The 21,847-nt window shown below is 51.7% G+C and overlaps 2 protein-coding genes across 3 annotated transcripts in view; both read left to right on the top strand.

The window, feature by feature from the left end:
* The first annotated feature begins 23 nt into the window (after positions 1 to 23).
* The window catches only part of LOC122387852 (alpha-adducin-like), a 33,029-nt gene continuing 11,205 nt past the window's right edge, over positions 24 to 21,847 (top strand). Inside the window, exons 1-5 of one of the 2 annotated variants that reach the window (XM_043378429.1) lie at positions 24 to 228; positions 12,947 to 13,116; positions 13,769 to 13,911; positions 14,269 to 14,499; positions 17,731 to 17,883. In XM_043378429.1, the coding sequence (XP_043234364.1) occupies positions 13,002 to 13,116; positions 13,769 to 13,911; positions 14,269 to 14,499; positions 17,731 to 17,883 (642 nt within the window). In that variant the 5' untranslated portion in view covers positions 24 to 228; positions 12,947 to 13,001. Of the gene's footprint in view, positions 229 to 12,925; positions 13,117 to 13,768; positions 13,912 to 14,268; positions 14,500 to 17,730; positions 17,884 to 21,847 lie in introns of both variants that reach the window. The other variant, XM_043378419.1, reaches the window with a different exon arrangement.
* On the top strand, positions 5,622 to 12,081 carry LOC122387873. The gene is made up of 4 exons (XM_043378473.1): positions 5,622 to 5,693; positions 6,066 to 6,102; positions 9,149 to 9,250; positions 11,066 to 12,081. Exons 2-4 carry the CDS (start codon positions 6,071 to 6,073, stop codon positions 11,508 to 11,510), a joined length of 579 nt encoding a protein of 192 aa, XP_043234408.1. The 5' UTR covers positions 5,622 to 5,693; positions 6,066 to 6,070; the 3' UTR covers positions 11,511 to 12,081.

Genomic DNA, 21,847 nt, shown 5'->3' with positions numbered 1-21,847 from the left:
GTCTCTTTTACCCCAAACAGATTCTGATTTGTCGAATATTTCAGCACATAGGCGGGCAAGAGAACAAACTGAACACAACTTATTCGACTTATTCGAGGCCGGCTTTGTTGCTGTGTGATCTGTTCCGTTGAATTATATGCCGTGCAGCTAGTTGTGATCAACCTTCTCGGACCACAATTTTTTAGCTGAAGATACCAAAGCCTTCAGAGAGCAAAGTACATCATTAAGGTAAGTTAAATATAGGCTAAAACACCTATCTCTCTGCGCCTCAAATGTCACAGTTTCGTCATTGTTGGCATGTCACCAAAATTTTACAACATTTTGTCTAATATGCTTGCTGATTTGTTTCTAATCTCAACTGATCATCTGCTGAAAATGTATTGGATGCTAGCCCAAAAGCTTGCATCAACGTCCTGGATTAGGCAACTGGTGACAGGTGCTTTCGTCATGAAGTTGAAGTCGAGGTGAAGTGGGCAGGTTGTTAAGTGCCACAAACTTCACATCCACAGCAAATTTTACACCAAGTCTTAAGAAAATAAGTTATTAGATAAAAGTAATGACAATAAACCTAACCGTGTACCTACCCACCTAGCATTTACTAGTCATCTTCAGAGGTTCCTAAATTACTGGAAAATTGCTCAAGAAGTTTTAATACTGGAAAATTGCTTATCAGATCCACTAAGGGCTCTTGCTCTGGGCCAAGAAGAGCTCTCTGAGCTCTGATGCAAGCCAATCGTCCTTTGAGGAGAACAATGGGTTCTTAGAGGACAGCAGACTAGGGTCATCTTAGGATAACAGAGCCTTGAGGATCCTTGGCTGGCCTCAGGGCACAGAGGGCCCTCTGTAAGCCTGCCTGAAGTCCCTTCGAAGGACTCATTTTGTTTGTTTTTTAAGGTTAAGAACTTTGAAGGACTGAACTTAGAAAGACTGAAGAACTTAAATGGTTCTCTATTAGCCTTAAAGGGCCATCCATTAGTCTCAGGGCTCTTCATTTGGCCTGATGGCCCTGATGGCCCTCTGTTCATCTCACAACAGGTTCCCCTAATTTCTCAGAGGACCCATCAATGTTGACAAGTACCCCCTCAGATGTCCCTTCCAAGACAACAGAGGGCCCTCTGAGGCCAACCAGGGGCTTAAGACCAACAAAGGCCCTTCTGAGGCCAAAAGTGGCCCTTCAAGGTGAGCAGAGGGCCCTCAGAGCCCTGAGGTCAATATACAGCCCTGGTCTCTGAGGTCAACAGAACTGATTGAGCCAATGAACCAATTGAGGGTCCTTGTCCTTCTCAGACTTATGAAAGTCTTCTGCGAGCTGAGATCCTCTGCTCAGAGGGCTCTGAGGGGCCATCTGAGCTCTGAGGCCAACAGAGACAGACCTGCGGAATCCGTCGGAGTCGACAGTTTTGCCTGTAGTCGGTGTCGAAGTCGGTCGGAGTTGACAGTTCTGGCCGAAGTCGAATTCTGATTCAGACGTTGAAATCGACATTCCATTACTCAAAGTCTGCACTCGATGCCTTTTTACTGGAAAATATTGCATTTGTTGACCTTACCAAGACATTTTGTCGCGGCTAAAGCGATACTTTTGTTTTAGACCAGGGGTTGGCAACCTACGGCCCGCGGGTCGGATCCGGCCCGCGACGATCTGACGTCCGGCCCGCGGCTGGTATCAGCAGCCAGTGGCGTAGACAGGGGGGGGGGGGCCATGGGGGCCATGGCCCCCCCTTTTCGCCTAGCCGCCCAGATGGCGCCCCAAGTAGCGCCAACTAGGCTGATGCCGTTTTACTGAGGGAACATGAAATAAAAAGTGAAATGCAAGCAGGGATCGAACTTAATATCTCTTTGGGGGGTACCTGGACACTCCCAATGTTCTCCAGGGCACCCCCAACGAGGACCTGAACCCCAATGTTGAAGGGCGCCCCTCCGGAAACCAGAGGGCAGAGCATTCCAAACCCCAGGGTCGATGGCGCCCATCAAAAGCCACTGGCGCCTACCTGAACGGAGACTACAGCTGCCCCATCTAAGATCGATGGCGCCCCCCTGAAACCAATGGCGCCCCTCTAGAGCACCGGCACCCCATCCGAGACGCCACTTGATACTACAGTCGCCCCATCCGAGACGCCCCTTGAGACTACAGTCGCCCCATCCAAGCTGAATGGCGCCCCTCCATAGCGTCCGGCGCACTGCTGAAGGCAACGGTGGCTCCATCCAAGCCCAATGGCGCCCCTCAGCGCCCTTCTGAAGATCACATTCGCCCCATCCAAGGTCGCTGGCGCCCCTCATGGCGCCCACCTGAACGGGGACTTCAGTCGTCCCATCCAAGATCGATGGCGCCCCTTTGAAACCACTGGTGCCACTCTGAACGTCACAGTCGGACCATCACAATGGCGCAATGGCGCCCATCTCTGGTGATGCCGCCCCTCGGCACGGTGCCGCTTCCTAATGTCATGCCATTGCCGACCCTTCACCACGGTTGCCCCCTCAAAATCAGGGCGGAATCCTAACTGAAATCTGAGAGCGAACGATAATTATAAGCACAATCATAAGCAATTCAATTGTGCATCTTTTGCTTGCGGAAGGTCGCAACCGGTATCCAAACCAAGGTACCTATAAGAAACATCAAAACTAGGGTGACTTGACTTGGTGTGTTGTCATGTTCAAGTCGTTCCTCGATTCAGATTTAGGCAGTTAGTTGCGGTGTTAATCCTACACACGTGCGGTCTGAGGTTCTAAGCACGGCCACCCCGGTCGACCGCAGGCCGCAGCCCACAGGTCAGTTTGTATCAGCGAGTGAACCTGGAGACAACTTCTTGCAAATAATGTGTCCATGGTTGATCAACGTATATTTTACCGTCTCGCATTCGCATACATGCGTCTTATAAAAATGTTCGTAGACTGAGTTCGTTTACTATATCGTGCTTAACCCGCGCCGTGCTGGTGGTCTGAGTTTTCTGTGGAGTGCTGGGGGGGGGGGGGGGTTCACGCCCGCTGTCTAACTCGGCTCCTGGGCAGTGGGCCATGTAGCGACACGCAGTAAGTGACTTCGAAGGAGCGTAAAAATAATGAGGGAAATACAACGGTCATTTGTAGGTCAGAGGCCAGTTTTACTAACAGAAAAGTAGGCGCCTGCCAGAATTTTTTTACTAGGCCACTTCACATACGGTAAAGCCCTATCCGCTTACGTGCCCATCGCATTTACGCTCCGTATGTGAAACGGTCTTTAGGCAAACAATTCCGGCAGGCGGCAATTTTTCTGTTGGTAAAACTGGTCTCTAGTCAAAGGTCAGGTCGCCAGAGATCATCAAAAATCAAATTTTGCATATTTCAACATTTTTGAAAAACCGGCGCATAACTTGGGAACCAATACAGCTACGGCGTCGCAGAACAGCGCATTCCATAGCCCTTTTAGCAGTCTTTCTTGAATTTGTCCTCTGATTTGACCTCAGGTCATTAGTTTAGCCGCCAGATGGCAAAAACTCCAAAAATAGCCGTTCTTGCGATGTTTTTCGGTAATAACTTTTGGCGTAAGAGTCACGATATTATTTTTCCCAGCATCGTGTTCCTCTCGTCGAGCCGCGTCAATTTAACTATAATTTGATCTTGAAAAGTCATTCGGAAAATTTGACCCCAGGTCAAGGTCATGACGTGACCGAAATAGGTCATGTTGCATATCCGTCGATCCGTATCGTTGAGCTGAACACACCTGAGGTGTTTTCACCAGTCTAGCATGCTCCTATCAAAAGTTATTGTCAAAAAACTGCCGGGGACCTTTCATTACCTGAGACGACCTCAGGGGCACACAGAGGGGTCATGGGTGCAAATTTTCTTATTCAGTGTGTTGTGTTTACCCATAAGCCGATGTTTGAGAGTGTTTAGAACGATGTACGTCCAAAAGAGGCGCATTTAAATTTTCTCCCGTTGACTTTACCTATAATGGGGAGGTCGCAAAATTGACCTGACCTTAGGTCACAGATATCGAAATACAACGAAATACATCTTATACATACCTACCTACTTTTACTCTTATCAATCGCTGAAAGTTTCAAAGCGATCCTTCATTCGGTGTAGCTATAGCGAGCATTGAAACTTGTTCCATGAGATAAGGTGATAAGGTCACTTGAGACCTGGTGACCTGACCTTGAAAGAACCGTGTTTGAAATTTTCACATGTGCAGAAAGGGTGTATAAACAGGTGTGCCAAAAGCGGCGGCGCGCAGCGCCGCCGTTTTTAAGATCTTCGCGAAACACCTGAGTGGGGGGGGGGGGTAAAAACGCCCCCCCCCCCTAGCACGGCGCGGTATCCCTCAAGATGAAGACTTAATGGATTAAAAAAAAACTGGACTGCAGATTGCTTTCAATGGATGTTATGAAAACCTAGCGAAACCTGGCTCTTACACTCGTATTTCGGAACACCTATTAATTCAGGCATAAACAAAACGTTGACGTTACATTTTAGACTGACACGTCTGTCACTAGCTGACAATGGCGCCCCACTCAAGGGAAAAAGTCGCCCCCCGCGAGCACCATGGCCCCCCCTTTTGCTGATTTCTGGCTACGCCACTGTCAGCAGCTGCCAGCTAACATTGCGTTCCGGCCCGCAGATCCCTCAGAAATCGATTTTATTATACAATAGGTAGGTACTAGAACTAGATTGTGCGTTGGCACAATCCAACGCAATGGCGTGCTTCCTACGCCATCTGACGTCTATAGGTACCCAGCCAGCAATTTGGTTTGGTTCAATTCTGTTTTGCCCCGGCAACTCCGAGATGCCGGGGTGTAAGCGGAACGCCTTCGGAACAGGGGCTTGGGTCGCTATGGCTCTATTCCGGCTAGCCATCTTTCCCGTAGTGCTCCGAAGTTGGTGTGGTTTCGCTACGGCTATAGTGCGGCACCGTTCCGGCGTGCTACGGCTATGTCTGGCAGTGCCTCGTATCTGCTCTAGCTTACTGTGGCTGAAGCACGGTTGAGGTACCTACGGCGAGGACTGGCTCGGCATAAGTCCGGCCACAGTGATGGTGTGCTCCGGGACCTTGTGTCAGCTGTAGTAGAGCCCCCACCCCCAGCCCTAGTTAGCAATTTGTTTTGGCTCAAGTCTGTTTTGCCCCGGCAACTCAGACATGCCAGATTTGGGCCGGTGTAAACGGAACGCCATCGGAACAGAGGTTTGGGTCGATATGGCCATCTATTCCGGCTAGCCAGCTTTTGCCGTAGCGCTGCGCTCCAAAGTTGGTATGTTTTCGGACCGCCAAATTCGGCTCAAGTCCGGCTGTCTGCCAAGGCGTGCTATCAGCTATGGCTAGGTCCGGCTGTCTCGTAGCTGTTCTGGCTATCTGTGACTGAAGTACGGTTGAGGTAAGGCACGACTGCTACGGCTTACGTCCGACTGTGGTTCGAGCGAGCTCCGGGATCGCGTGTCGGCTCCAGTAGAACCCCAGACCCTGCCCGTACCTCGGCCGGAGTAAGATGCCGCAGCTAGCCAGAGTAAACCCAAATACGGCCCAGACTTATTTTGTTGACTGAGTCTTTTGCCAGTACTTCGGCCGGGGTAAAAATGCTGGAGCTAGCCAGAGTAAAGGCAGATAGGTATATACGGACCAATTTTGCAGGTTGGGAGGTATCTGATCAGCTAATAAAATGGACAAGACCATTCCTTATTTTTTCAAGCGCGCCTTTTCTTCAGCCAGAGTCTGTGTGAAAAAGGTAGGTAAGTTTTATCGCCTTGGTTTCATCCTATGACACAAGGCAAAACATGTGAGCTGTCACAACTAAACATTCATTTGTAACGCTACGCTGTCGTATTTTTCGAAATTTGCGTGTCATTGAAGCACATTGGAACTGAATTTTTAAAAGCTGAATGTCACGTGTTTTAACCCATTTTCGATTGTTTTAATTCAGAAATCAACAGTTTTAAGTTGGGCTTCATTAACTATTTAACTTCATTAACTTCATTAACTAACTTCATTAACTTAACTAGGTTCGAAAATGGAGAATCCACTTTAGATGAGTGTGCACCTAATTTATACAGCAAATTTGCAATGCAAGAGCTTAGAACGCATAGGGCATTTTTTTCAGGCAAGATGAAACCAATCTCCGACGTGATCACCGAGACGTGAGTAAGTGGTGACCGTAATCGGGGCTGGGGTCGATGTTGGGAGTCGGTTTTCGAACCCGGAGTCGTAGTCGCCGAAAATCCATCGACGCCACATCTCTTCTTAACCCTCGCCGGCCGAGGGGGGGCGGGTGCCGCCCCCCCCCCCATAGGGTTTTTTTCGCGATAGCTCCGAACACGCTGGCGATAGAGAGCTGAAACTTGGCATACCTGACCTTTGATTCAAGCCGCATCTTTTGACACCAACCGCATTTTTGGGTCAGGTCAGGTCACTGACCTATGACGTCATAAGTGAACCTCTGCACGGTCTTCAGATGTCGCAACTTCGCAACGCCCTCACTGCCAGAGGAGATGTCACAGGGAAATGAAACTTGCAGGATCTAGTATCCATTATGAGTCTCACAACTTGTATATCTCGGATTTTTCCTAAAGGTCATATGAGGTCAGGTCATTTTCGTGACCTCACCATTATAAGTCAATGGGGAAAAATGAAAACTGCTATTCTGGCGCCGGGAACGATCTCCAACTATCTCAAGCACACAGAATCGTGATTTGATGCACTCCTTGCAAGGTTAGATGCGTCACTTTGATGCTGTTAGATGCGAGGTCACCGGTTGACCTAGGACCTTAAAATCGGGTACCAATCTCTGCGTCTCGTAACGGCGCACACGCTCGTTTTTTCCGCGACGCGCTAGCTCCACCAGGGGCGAAACGGCGAGGGGGGGCGGTCGTACCCGCCCCCCCCCCCTCGGCCGGCGCGTATGTAGAAAACCAATAGGTCCGGCGAGGGTTAACCCTATTCCTGGGCGGGGGGCCTCAGGAGTCAGGAGCCCCCCCCCCCTGAGGTTTTTTGGTTATTTCTCCCAAACGCTTTGAGCTAGGAAGCTCAAATTTTCTGACTTTTACTAAAAGGCTTTTACGCAACATTTCTGAAAATTTTGAGTTGATCTGACCTCAGGTCAGGTCACCAGAGGCGGTTTGGTGACCCTACCTCAGAAAAGTTTGCAATCACGCCAGAGCTAGAGTTTTTGACCGATCAATTTCTTCTCTTCAGGCTTTAGTTAGGGTACCAGTATGTGCAATTTGTATATCTCAGAATTTTCATATCTGTGACCTGAGGTCAGGCCAGACTCGTGACCTTTACATTGCAAGCCTATGGGAAAATATTGAAACGCCTCCTGCTTCGTGTAAACGAGTCAAAACCACCCAATTCTTTCAGTATTATGGAAGATTATCTCATCGGTGATGATCCTGGTGCCGCTAATTGACAGGGGCACCGGCAAAGGTCATCTGAGGTCATGTGACGTCATAAATCGTTTTTCTGTAAATAAATCACGACATGATGGTGCTAAAGACTTGGGTACCAAACTGCTCGCCTGGTCAAGGCGCGTCGTTTGGTATGGTATGCAGCATGACCATACCCCACAACCTCATTGATGAATGACCTGACCTTGACCTCAGGTCAAATTTCAAATTGACCTGTGAAGGTCATCACATACTTATTTCGCATTGCCTCGGCGAGAGCAACAAAAAATGTATTGGTTTTATGTCTCTATGTTTCTTAGTTTAAAAGTTATATAGGTAACTAATTCCAAAACATTTTATCGTTGATGACCTCTGGTGACCTCAATATTGACCTGACCTGAAAATGTTTTGTGTAAAAGTTGTAGATCTTTAAACGACCTATCAAACGCCGTTCGCCGTTTGTCGCTGCGATGTGTAGTTTTTGAGATCTGAAGGGGGGGCCGAATCGCCCCCCCCCCCGCCAGTTTCTTGTCCCGGCGGAGCCCGCCAGGAATAGGGTTAAGAGAGCCGTCTAGGAGCAACAAATGGTTCTTTGGGTTGGGCTCAACCGAGGACCGTCTGAGGACACCAGAAGGCCTTCTTAGCTGCTTCTGGGGACAAGTAAGGCTCGTTTTAGGTCAACGGAGGCAGATCTAGGACTTTCAATAAAGGGCCCTTTTAGGCCACCAGAAGGATCTCAAAACAATAAGATATATCCGAGACTGACATGGACTCATAGCTTGGAAACCCATCGATTTCAACAACTTCTAAAAGCTGGAATAAAACCAGCTAAGGGGAACTGAAGCTGGGTAGCGGCGGCCGGCTCCGGTCTGCCAGAGAGATGCCTTCAATCAGCTGAGATTGCGGCGGACAGACATCCGACACCGGCACACGGACAGCGTTATCCGACACCGGCACACGGAGAGCGTTATCCGACATCGGCACACGGAGAGCGTTATCCGACACCGGCGCACGGATAGCGTTATCCGACACCGGCGCACGGAGAGCGTTATCCGACACCGGCACACGGAGAGCGTTATCCGACATCGGCACACGGAGAGCGTTATCCGACACTGGCGCACGGAGAGCGTTATCCGACACCGGCACACGGACAGCGTTATCCGACACCGGCACACGGAGAGCGTTATCCGACATCGGCACACGGAGAGCGTTATCCGACACTGGCGCACGGAGAGCGTTATCCGACACCGGCACACGGAGAGCGTTATCCGACACCGGCACACGGATAGCGTTATCCGACACCGGCACACGGAGAGCGTTATCCGACACTGGCGCACGGAGAGCGTTATCCGACACCGGCACACGGAGAGCGTTATCCGACATCGGCACACGGATAGCGTTATCCGACACCGGCACACGGATAGCGTTATCCGACACCGGCACACGGAGAGCGTTATCCGACACTGGCACACGGAGAGCGTTATCCGACACTGGCACACGGAGAGCGTTATCCGACACTGGCGCACGGAGAGCGTTATCCGACACTGGCACACGGAGAGCGTTATCCGACACTGGCGCACGGAGAGCGTTATCCGACACTGGCACACGGAGAGCGTTATCCGACACCGGCGCACGGAGAGCGTTATCCGACATCGGCACACGGAGAGCGTTATCCGACACCGGCACACGGAGAGCGTTATCCGACACCGGTACACGGAGAGCGTTATTCGACCCTGGCGGACGCCGACACCGAGCGGATACATAGAGCAGGGGGACTAATGACGTTTCCCTCCTTTCGTAGGGCTGTGATGGCAGCGCTGGTGGCGGATTACGGGTCCAGCAGCAGTTCTGAGTCGGATCCAGAGCAGCCAGATATATCAGAAGATACTAGTGCAAAACCGAAGTAAGTGTTAGAAATTTTCAGTTCCATGTGAAACGATTGTAAAATTGTTTTTAGTGGGGCGCAATGATTACTTTACGCTTTGAACCATGCAAACCCATAAATTTGGCTACATCGCTTATCGACGGAAGTTGATGGTGGTCTGAATCTGATGGTCACACATCCAGGCGCGGAGAACATTTCTAACGCCACCCCTCTTGAACTCTGCACCCGGGCCACGTAACGAAGAACGTTAAATAGCGTTGGAAAATCATAGAAAATCATAAAAAGGTTCTGCTTACTGTTGGATCAGGTTATCAAAGATCACCGGAGGTCAAACTTCCCCATTATGACATTGCGGAAAAACACTTCATGGGTGGAGACTTCCATTTTGCGTCTAGCTAGACGCGTCTAAGTCTTAGACACGTCTAGCTGGACGGCGGCTGTATCTATCTGACGACAGCTAACTTGAGACGCTTCTAGCTTGGAAGTCTCCGTCCAACAGTTAGACGCCAAGGTAGACGCCAACTTAGACGTCTGCTCAGTTGGACGCCAGTTGGACGCCAGTGGAAGTCTCCACCCTTCATATCTCTTGAGCCTTGATTGGTTCAGTTGGTAAAACATTGGACTCCCGGTAGTGGGTGAGAGCCCGGGTTCGAGTCGCTCCGGCGCTCGCTATGCGAGGCTCCTGAAGGAGGTGGTCGCGGTGGGTGTGATGAACAGTTCAACCAGCAGAAGTCAATTGAGTGAGAAAGTCAGTTGGTCTGTGTTGGACTTTGAAGGGCATCCAACTTCGTCTGACACAACGCGAATTGTGCTGTCGAACGGTAGGGGTAGGGGCCCGCGCAACAAGCTCTGCTTAGCATGGGCTCCGGCTCTTTCAATCCGTCTATTCAAACATTCGAGCTAAATTTATTGAAAAGAAAAACGTTGCAGTGCCGAAAAAATATATTATTCTTAAAGATATTTCGCTAACACGTTAGTTGACCTCATGCTAACAGTTTAGTCTACCTGGCTGGGCTGATGCTCTGGACGTGAGGTAACCATGAGGTCACTGAAGCAACTTTTACATGGGCCGCCTCATAACGAAGGACGCTTTAATTCAGTTAATGGCCTTGGCATTCTTGATTTTAATGTATTATCACTTCAATTTCGGTGTTAACTTTTCAGTGTCGGATAACGCTATCCGTGTGCCGTCGGATAACGCTATCCGTGTGCCGGTGTCGGATAACGCTCTCCGTGTGCCGGTGTCGGATAACGCTATCCGTGCGCCGGTGTCGGATAACGCTATCCGTGCGCCGGTGTCGGATAACGCTCTCCGTGTGCCGGTGTCGGATAACGCTCTCCGTGTGCCGGTGTCGGATAACGCTCTCCGTGTGCCAGTGTCGGATAACGCTCTCCGTGTGCCGGTGTCGGATAACGCTCTCCGTGCGCCAGTGTCGGATAACGCTCTCCGTGTGCCGGTGTCGGATAACGCTATCCGTGTGCCGGTGTCGGATAACGCTATCCGTGCGCCGGTGTCGGATAACGCTCTCCGTGTGCCGATGTCGGATAACGCTCTCCGTGCGCCGGTGTCTGATAACGCTGTCCGTGTGCCAGTGTCGGATAACGCTCTCCGTGTGCCGTCGGATAACGCTATCCGTGTGCCGGTGTCGGATAACGCTCTCCGTGTGCCGGTGTCGGATAACGCTATCCGTGCGCCGGTGTCGGATAACGCTCTCCGTGTGCCGATGTCGGATAACGCTCTCCGTGCGCCGGTGTCTGATAACGCTGTCCGTGTGCCGGTGTCGGATGTCTGTCCGCCGCAGTCTCAGCTGATTGACGGCGTCTCTCTGGCAGACCGGAGCCGGCCGCCGAGCGGCTGCCGCTGCCCAGCTTCAGTTCGCAGCTGTCGGGCGCGTCCGTGTTCTCCAACCCGTACCGGCAGGAGGAGGACGCTCGGCGCGCCGTGCTCGAGAAGCACGTCAAACTGACCACAGCGCCCACCGAGCTGCGCCACATCAACGGCAAACAGGTGTGCTGGAACTACCGCAAGGGCCGCTGCCGCTTCGGGCGCGGCTGTAAGTTCGCGCACGACTCGGACCTGCAGCGCGACGGCGCAGAGGAGGAGTCGAGCGACGCGCCGCCGCCGGCCGCCGAGCCGGGGCGGCCGGCCGCGCCGCCGCCGCCGGCCGCTGACGGCCAGCAGGCGCGCAAGAAGCGGCCGGGGCTCGGTGACACGCTCGCCCCCGGGAAGAAGGTGATGAAAATGTACACTAACACGCGGAAAGGACCGCTGGTGTGACCGGACGGAACTAGCCGTGAGTGCGGCGACTGCGCCGACGTCCGGCCGTGTCGTGTTCATACATTGATATGCCAAGTGTGTTTTGTTTTGTTTTGCTTTTCCGCAGAGTCGATAATTGTGTGGATTATGTTTGTAGGGTTTGAACTCCATCGAATTGCCCGATAAAATGTTCATTTTCACTTGACAGATGGCATAAAGTCGTTTTGCCATTGTCAACTCATAACTATGTAGTATGTGTTCTTCTATTGCCTGTAACGTAGCTAGCTGGCTGTGGTAATAGTGTGGAGGCAAGCTTGGTCAAAGTTTTGTGACACGGCGACATTCTCGTCAAGATGCCGATGATCGTTTTCAGTGTCTCATCACCGCAGTAATTTCGGTCCCGCCTATAGCCAACTTGGCAAATTCGCTTATCGCAGCGCCCACAAATGACGTTGCTGCTCGTATTGAATAGACCTCCATTCATCCCATTTTTGATTATTGTTAATTGTAATATTTATCGTGTTAACGACGTGTGTGAAAACGGTGTGTCATCTGCTATTGCTGATGCGCAATAAAAGCACCAAGTTCCCGAGTTGTGTCATCTAGTTGTGACTTGTGAGCGTCATGGCTCGGGATCAGCCGAATTTTGTTCAGCCTCCACTGCTTGTTGCCGCCACTCCATCGATGGACACCCGGCCTCTGAAAACTGCTGGAGGGCGATCGACACCCGGCCTCTGAAGACTGCTGGCGGGCCATAGCACCCGGCCTCTGTAGACTGCTGGCGGGTCGTAGCACCCGGCCCGTGAAGCTGAAGCCCAGCGATGCAGCTGTGGCATACGACGGCCCCTGAGGCTCACTCCGCACCCAGCCGATGAAGGTCGTGCGGGACAGCCGACCTGGGTAGGGCGCAGCTTTTCAATTTGCCAACGTGACACCTACTGAAGCACGAGGCTCCTTTCTCCTACGACCTCCTTTATGAATGAGATCCCGCCGCAGGAGCACCAAGAAAAACAAACTAAGATGGCCACAAAGGGATTATTTGACAACGCAATGTCCACTGAAACAGAGTCCTTACAATCGGCCATATCTGAGAAAGTATCACAAACTCTTCATAATGGCCAATCCCGTCTATCGCTACCATGCTTCTTGTGTGTAATCAATGCCCCTGAGCACCGGTGACGCTCATACAATGTCGATGGGACGATTCGGGGCGGGAGATTTCGCGCCTGATGATTCTCGTAAGACCTCTACTTGAGACCTTGTTAATTCGGGAATTTGAGAGGGGCGTGGTGCCGCCCCCCCCCCCCCCCCTTCCCCGTTCGGCCGCCCAGCTGACGCTCGCTGTGTGATAAAGGCGCTGCTGTGACTCCCGAAGTCCTCTTGCGTGTGTACGCCCGTGGCGCGGTGTCTGACCTTGGACCGGCGCCGCGCCGCTGGGCCTCTCCGCGCGCCGGCAGTGCTCGCTCAGCGGCCGCCGTCCGTCCGACCGTCCGTCGTGCCCGCGGAGGTACGATGCTGCGCTCCCTGGCACGTCTGGTGCGCGCCGCGCCGCCGCTGCCGGCGGAGACCGTGTTGCGGAGGTCGCCGACAGTCGCCCGGCTGACCCGTCCCTTCGGCAGCCTACCAGGTAGGGTTCTCACCGCTGGCACCCAGCAGCCCGCCCCCATTCCAGAGTGTTTGCGACACGGAGACAGCATGCCTGTGTCTTACCGTGCTGTGGCGATAACAATACCGACTCCGATTCAAACACCGCGGAAATGCTGGGAAAAAAATGCACTTGCCTGAAAGTATTTATATTATAGATTGAACTTCCCATGCAGTAGGCAGGACAAACACTGTCATCGCAGTATGGTAAATCGCTTCCCGTTTCTGGCTGCCATGAAACTGTGCTTTCATACCTAAGTCCAATCGGCCAATGTCCGCCATTGGGGCTTTTCGGGCTTATCTGATTGAGAAACCGACTAGACGCTGGTCGAACTTTGTCCCGACTCCTTGGCTTGTGGCCTTATTGAATTGTTATCGCCCCTCGTAACACAGATGCTCTCAGGTGTCTCACAAGTGCCAACAGGAGGTCATTCGATAAGCTTATCACGTTGGCCAATAGAGAAACAAACTACATAGTGCTTATATGGCTCATTAACCACATTTAGAAAATAATGCTTTTGCAGTGGTAATGCGTGTTGTCAAGCTGTTGTCAATCGCCCGCAGACGTCCACACGTTACAGTGTTCGGTTATCAGTCCGCCCCTGCAGTGACTTGGCGTGTGCCTGTGCGCGCAGGGCTGCGGCCGATCGCCATCAATGACCTGGGCGCCGACTGCCCGTACTCGGCCGAGGAGCAGGCCGTGCGCTGCAAGCTGGCCTCGCTCTACCGACTGGTGGACGCCCGCGGCTGGAGCATGGGCATCTACAACCACATCACGGTACGGATATATAACCAGATCACGGTACATCTACAACCACATCACGGTACGGGTATAACCACATCATGGTGCATCTACAACCACATCACGGTACGGGTATAACCACATCACGGTACGGGTATAACCAAATCATCGTATGTACATCTACAACCACATCACGGTACATCTACAGTAACATCACGGTACATCTACAGCCACATCGCGATTCTACAGTAACATCACGGTACATCTACAACTACGTCCCGGTACGGCGGGCTGCCCGGCGCGAGGACACGCTCGCCCTTTGGCCGCGTTGAGTCCGTGTTGTGTGTGTTGAGGCGGGCGGCGCCGCTGACCCTTACCGCGGCCATGCGACAGGCGCGGATCACCGCCAGCGACGAGCACTTCCTGGTGAACCCCTTCGGCCTGCTCTACGACGAGGTGACGGCCAGCAACCTGGTGCGTGTCGACCTGGCCGGCGCCGTGCTCGACCCCGGTTCCAGCGCGGCCGGCGTCAACCTGGCCGGCTACGTGCTCCACTCGGCCATCCACGAGACGCGGCCGGACGTCATGTGCGCGCTGCACGTCCACCTGCCCGACGCCATCGCCGTGAGTGGGGCCAGTGGAGGGTCAGTAGCGCCAGTGGATGATCGGTGGGGCCAGTGGATTGTCTGTGGAGCCAGTGTAGGGTCGGTGGGGCGGAGGATCAGTAGCGCCAGTGGAGGGTCGGTAGCGCCAGTGGAGGGTCAGTAGTGCCAGTGGAGGGTCAGTAGTTCCAGTGGAGGGTCAGTAGTTCCAGTGGAGGGTCAGTAGTGCCAGTGGAGGGTCTGTAGTTCCAGTGGAGGGTCTGTAGAGCCAGTGGAGGGTCTGTAGAGCCAGTGGAGGGTCTGTAGAGCCAGTGGAGGGTCTGTAGAGCCAGTGGAGGGTCTGTAGAGCCAGTGGAGGGTCAGTAGAGCCAGTGGAGGGTCAGTAGTTCCAGTGGAGGGTCAGTAGTTCCAGTGGAGGGTCTGTAGAGCCAGTGGAGGGTCAGTAGTTCCAGTGGAGGATCAGTAGTTCCAGTGGAGGGTCTGTAGAGCCAGTGGAGGGTCTGTAGAGCCAGTGGAGGGTCAGTAGTTCCAGTGGAGGGTCTGTAGAGCCAGTGGAGGGTCTGTAGAGCCAGTGGAGGGTCTGTAGAGCCAGTGGAGGGTCTGTAGAGCCAGTGGAGGGTCAGTAGTTCCAGTGGAGGGTCAGTAGTTCCAGTGGAGGGTCTGTAGAGCCAGTGGAGGGTCTGTAGAGCCAGTGGAGGGTCTGTAGAGCCAGTGGAGGGTCTGTAGAGCCAGTGGAGGGTCTGTAGAGCCAGTGGAGGGTCTGTACAGCCAGTGGAGGGTCTGTAGAGCCAGTGAAGGGTCAGTATTTCCAGTGGAGGGTCAGTAGTTCCAGTGGAGGGTCTGTAGAGCCAGTGGAGGGTCAGTAGTGCCAGTGGAGGGTCAGTAGTTCCAGTGGAGGGTCAGTAGTTCCAGTGGAGGGTCAGTAGTGCCAGTGGAGGGTCTGTAGAGCCAGTGGAGGGTCAGTAGTTCCAGTGGAGGGTCTGTAGAGCCAGTGGAGGGTCTGTAGAGCCAGTGGAGGGTCTGTAGAGCCAGTGGAGGGTCTGTAGAGCCAGTGGAGGGTCTGCAGAGCCAGTGGAGGGTCAGTAGTGCCAGTGGAGGGTCAGTAGTTCCAGTGGAGGGTCTGTAGAGCCAGTGGAGGGTCAGTAGTGCCAGTGAAGGGTCAGTATTTCCAGTGGAGGGTCAGTAGTTCCAGTGGAGGGTCTGTAGAGCCATTGGAGGGTCGGTGGGGCGGAGGGTCGGTAGCGCTAGTGGAGGATCAGTAGCGCCATTGGAGGGTCGGTAGCGCCAGTGGAGGCACGGTGGGCCAGTGGAGGGTCTGTGGAGCCAGTGGAGGGTCGGTAGCGCCAGTGGAGGGCGAGCGGCTCCAGCTGCCGCCGTTAGCAACAGCTGCCGTACCGCCCGGCGTTCAGTGTCCATTACTTGTACTGGTTTTACCCGGTGACTGTGCGCCGACATGTGTCCACCATGTAGTGTCCATCGCCCATTAGTAGTTTTACCGGGTGACTGTGCGCCGACAGGTGTCCACCATGCAGTGTCCATCGCCCATTAGTAGTTTTACCGGGTGACTGTGCGCCGACAGGTGTCCACCATGCAGTGTCCATCGCCCACTAGTAGTTTTACCGGGTGACTGTGCGCTGTCAGGTGTCCACCATGCAGTGTCCATCGCCCACTAGTAGTTTTACCGGGTGACTGTGCGCCGACAGGTGTCCACCATGCAGTGTCCATCGCCCATTAGTAATTTTACCCGGTGGCTGTGCGCAGACAGGTGTCCACCATGCAGTGTCAATCGCCCATTAGTAGTTTTACCGGATGACTGTGCGCCGACAGGTGTCCACCATGCAGAATCCATCGCCCATTAGTAGTTTTACCGGATGACTGTGCGCCGACAGGTGTCCACCATGCAGAATCCATCGCCCATTAGTAGTTTTACCGGGTGACTATGCGCCGACAGGTGTCCACCATGCAGAATCCATCGCCCATTAGTAGTTTTACCGGGTGACTATGCGCCGGCAGGTGTCCACCATGCAGTGTCCATCGCCCACTAGTAGTTTTACCGGGTGACTGTGCGCCGACAGGTGTCCACCATGCAGTGTCCATCGCCCACTAGTAGTTTTACCGGGTGACTGTGCGCCGACAGGTGTCCACCATGCAGTGTCCATCGCCCATTAGTAATTTTACCCGGTGGCTGTGCGCAGACAGGTGTCCACCATGCAGTGTCAATCGCCCATTAGTAGTTTTACCGGATGACTGTGCGCCGACAGGTGTCCACCATGCAGAATCCATCGCCCATTAGTAGTTTTACCGGATGACTGTGCGCCGACAGGTGTCCACCATGCAGAATCCATCGCCCATTAGTAGTTTTACCGGGTGACTATGCGCCGACAGGTGTCCACCATGCAGAATCCATCGCCCATTAGTAGTTTTACCGGGTGACTATGCGCCGGCAGGTGTCCACCATGCAGTGTCCATCGCCCACTAGTAGTTTTACCGGGTGACTGTGCGCCGACAGGTGTCCACCATGCAGTGTCCATCGCCCACTAGTAGTTTTACCGGGTGACTGTGCGCCGACAGGTGTCCACCATGCAGTGTCCATCGCCCATTAGTAATTTTACCCGGTGGCTGTGCGCAGACAGGTGTCCACCATGCAGTGTCAATCGCCCATTAGTAGTTTTACCGGATGACTGTGCGCCGACAGGTGTCCACCATGCAGAATCCATCGCCCATTAGTAGTTTTACCGGATGACTGTGCGCCGACAGGTGTCCACCATGCAGAATCCATCGCCCATTAGTAGTTTTACCGGGTGACTATGCGCCGACAGGTGTCCACCATGCAGAATCCATCGCCCATTAGTAGTTTTACCGGGTGACTATGCGCCGGCAGGTGTCCACCATGCAGTGTCCATCGCCCACTAGTAGTTTTACCGGGTGACTGTGCGCCGACAGGTGTCCACCATGCAGTGTCCATCGCCCACTAGTAGTTTTACCGGGTGACTGTGCGCCGACAGGTGTCCACCATGCAGTGTCCATCGCCCACTAGTAGTTTTACCGGGTGACTGTGCGCCGACAGGTGTCCACCATGCAGTGTCCATCGCCCACTAGTAGTTTTACCGGGTAACTGTGCGCCGACAGGTGTCCACTATGTAGTGTCCATCGCCCATTAGTAGTTTTACCGGGTAACTGTGCGCCGACAGGTGTCCACCATGCAGTGTCCATCGCCCACTAGTAGTTTTACCGGGTAACTGTGCGCCGACAGGTGTCCACCATGCAGTGTGGCCTGCTGCCCATCACACAGGAGGCTCTGGTCGTGCACGGGTTCGCCGGAGTCAGCTACCACGACTACCAGGGCATCCTCATCAACAGTGCAGAAAAGAAGGATATTCAGGAAAACCTCGGACCCAAGAATAAGGTAATAGTGGTGACGTGTGCGCTAAATCCGAGCCCGGCGCCTGTCCACTAATAGCCCTAAATAGGCACATAACTCCAATTACTGACCAGGGGCCGTATTCACGTCGATTATTTTCGTAAGAATTTTCTTACGCATGACCTACTTCTTACGCATTTTTTTTTAATCGCGTGAACTCCGTAGATAAAAACTTACGAAGTGTCGACGTGAATACCAAATTATACTTACGAAAGAAAATCGACTTACGAAGTCGACGTGAATACTGCGCAGTGCGCATGCCACCATGCCAACCGGTTCCTAATGATGTACCGAATTTTAGCGCAGTCGGCGAAGCCCACCCTCGAGATGTGGGAGTGGCATCGTGCACGTGCGCACGTGCAAGCTGGTTCGAAAATTACTTATGCCCGGCACCCTACCGAGCGGACTTTAAGAAAGTACTAAATTTGAGCAGATCGGTTAGCAGTTCTCGGATGTGGAAGCGACCCATGCACGTTGGCACGCGCAATAGCACACCAGTCACCAAACAAGCGGTACAGAAAGGCACTGTCCAATGAGTGCCTGCTGACACGCCAACTTTCATACAGGCTTTGTTTAGGGTTACTTCAACAAGCATCGAAATCAACTAAAACCCGGCACCCTATTAACCGGCCTCTAGCGATGTGCCAGATTTGAGCGCAATCGGCCCAGCCGTTCTCGAGATCTGGAAGCGGCACCATGCACGTGTGCACGTGCAAACTGGGCCCCAACTGACTTTTGCATGGCACCCTTCTAACCGATTCTTAACCGTGTACCAAATTTGAGCGCAATCGGTTCAGTCGTTCTTGAGATCTGGAAACGATCCCTGCACGTGCGCACGTGCAGCAGCATCCCAACCGTGACGCATGGTAATGCATTGCCTGGTGGGTACCTACCTACATGCTAAGTTTCAACGCAATCGGCCCAGTAATTATCGAAATATTTCAATTGTTGGAAACCTGTCACCCTTTCGTTTTGCACGTGGCACCTGCATAAGGGGTTACCCACATGCATCGGTAATGGTTTAATACTTTGTAGAAGGAATGAAGCTACCCGATAAAAATAACCGCAAGTAAATCGTTCCAGTGTTTGCAGAGATATAAGCTTCGCAAAAGGGTACCCACGGCCGACCTGCCGCTCATGCTCAGATTTCTTTTTAAACAGGGTGTCCGGAAAATTTTTTATATGGGCGAGGATGGATGACATGATTATTATTAATATAACGAGGCTTGAAATGATCTCACGCATGTCAAAGTGTTTTTATTTTAGGCAAAATAAATATCTAAAACAGTAAAACAAGCTTTCGGCATTACGCCATCATCAAGTTTGAATAAATTAATTAACATGTTTTTGATTTTCAAAAGCTAGAGCACAATCATATTGTTCCAGGCATCCTCATAGCAGCTCACTTTTTTAAACGTATTGCAATACGTTGCAAATAGTGTGGTACATTGCACATGGCAAGTAAATAATGTACAACAATGTATCATTACGTACACTACAACATGACATGCACACAATATATCATAGGTACAACAATGTCAATAAATCTCACCTCAACATCAGCCGCATACATCATCAACACCCGGTCAGTAAACATTGACATTATAATCATATTGAAAAACATTGCCGCTGTTCTTAGCTCGATTCCAGTCAACCTAAGTCAGTTAGGTGCATGTGTGTGTGCGTGTGTGTATGTGTGTACGTGTGCGTGTGCGTGGTAGAGTAAACATGTGAAACAAAGGGTAGACATAAGTGAGTGAGTGTATAAATTTGTGAGTGAGTGAGTGAAAGAGTGAGTGTGTGAGTGAGTGAGGGGGTGAGTGAATGAGAGAGAAGTGTGTGTGTGTGTGTGTGTGTGTGTGTGTGTGTGTGTGTGTGTGTGTGTGTGTGTGTGTGTGTGTGTGTGTGTGTGTGTGTGTGTGTGTGTGTGTTATGACCTATGGTTTACGAGCGAGGGGCCATGAGCTTTTCATCATGTTTAATGTGGGCCTTAGGTCTCTAATTTTGATGGATTCAGTGATTTTTAGTTCAGCAGAATCCCGTCCCCAACCGATTATATCAATAGTAAAGGCGGAGTTGATTTCAGTGCTACTTGCGTTAAAGTGCGAATCAGCAATATGTTCACCTAGTGGTGTGTCCGGTTTTCTCAGGCGAGCGTCACTTAGGTGCTCGTTGAATCGATAACGTACAGGGCGGGTGCTTTCTCCGATATAAAATTCAGTTCGTCCGTTTCTTTCACAGAGGCTACAGGTAATTTTATAGACTACGTTTTTCTTAGTACACTTACCCTTCAGCCCACTCTCACAGGTGTGACAGTGCTTAGTCCCGGCTGGGCAGGGCGGTTTAGAGAAGGCGGAAGAGATAAGTTTGTTTCCTACTGTGGGACCACTAATCCAGGCTACTTTGATATTAGTTTTAGATCTTCTCAAACACCATTGACTCTTCTAACGACGTTTTCGTCTAAATAGGGAAGCCGCATGAATATCTCGTTTTCTTTGTTGCGCTGAGTTTTACGTTCACTACGCTTGCGAAGGTTATTCTTTATGCTCGTGTCTAGCATGGCTGTTGGGTACCCGTTCTGCTCAAACAGAAGTTTTACCCGCTTGACGCTGCGATCCCTCGTTCGGTCGTCAGATGACACCCTCATCGCTCGCTTGATCTGGGAATTGAGAACGGCCTTCTTGGTACTCATGGGGTGGGCGGACGTAAAGTGGAGAATGATCGGGGCTGCCATCGGTTTAAAGTATAATTCCGTGGTGTACTCACCGGTGGGGTATACTGTTATGAGGGTATCTAAGAAAGGAAGTTGACCGGTGCTGAAAGTAGACTCCATTGTGAAGCTTATAGATCGGTTGTAAGCATTAATACAGTTGTAAAAATGGTTCAGGCGATCAATCCCATGTGTCCAGACCCCGACAATATCGTCAATGTAGCGTAGGTAAAGGGCAGGGGCAAATTCTAAGCTCGACATAAATCCAGTCTCTAGTATATGCATAAAGGTGATCGCCACGGGAGGGGCTATCCTGTTTCCCATCGCGATGCCTGACGTTTGCTTGAATATTTTAGATCCGAAGCGCACGAAATTGTTAGTAAGAACATGACTCAGCAGTGTGCGAAGATCCGAAAGTGTTATTCCGAACAAATTGACTTTGGTGATATTATTTCCTATCAGGGTTATCACAGCATCAATCCCCTCCTGGATAGGGATGGTCCCGTAAAGGTTACACACATCTAGAGAGAAGATGATGGATCCAGGCGGGAGGCTCTTGGGGAAGGCAGCGTTGAGTTTAGTAAGGAAAGCCTCTGTGTTGGGTAGATGTGCCGGAATAAGACTTAGAATTTGGGTAAGAATACACTGAATGAACCAGGACAGCTTATCTAGGGGATCACCGCATGCTGAGACTATGGGGCGCAGCGGGTTACCTGTTTTGTGAGTCTTCGGTAGACCATATAATTCTGCTGTTCGGGTGTGCTGTGGGAGAAGGCGTTGTATGTAGTCGTCTGGGATTTTTTGTTTCAGAGTTGATTTAATGAGGTTTTTAGTTTGATCTTCTAGTCTAGGGGTCGGGTTAGTCTGAACTTTTTCATAAAAGGTGACGATGCTTTCTGCCTTTTCTACATAGTCTGACGTATTCATAACTACCAAGCTTTTGCACTTATCAGATCTTTTGATGATGATGTCTTGGTCTTCTTTGATGGCTTTCAACTCTAGCTGTTGTGCGGGTGTCCAGTTGAGTGGTGTCTTTTTTGCTCCTTTGTAGATGCCGATGACTTTCTTTTTTATATCCTCCAGATCGCGTTCTAGATCATTTGATACGACTGGTGGTTGACTGGCGATGGTATCAGAGAAGAACGGGCGTGGCATCTTGGACACTACTTCCGCTTCATCTCCGTCTTCTTCTCCTTCTTCTCCGTCTTTTTCTTGGCTGAGTCTGTCCGGCGGGCTTGG

Source organism: Amphibalanus amphitrite, unplaced genomic scaffold (assembly GCF_019059575.1).
Source record: "Amphibalanus amphitrite isolate SeventyFive unplaced genomic scaffold, NRLGWU_Aamphi_draft 000017F_arrow, whole genome shotgun sequence".
NCBI lineage: Eukaryota > Metazoa > Arthropoda > Thecostraca > Balanomorpha > Balanidae > Amphibalanus > Amphibalanus amphitrite.
Note: the sequence above shows the minus strand (reverse complement) of the source record. Positions and strands in the feature narration are given on the sequence as shown.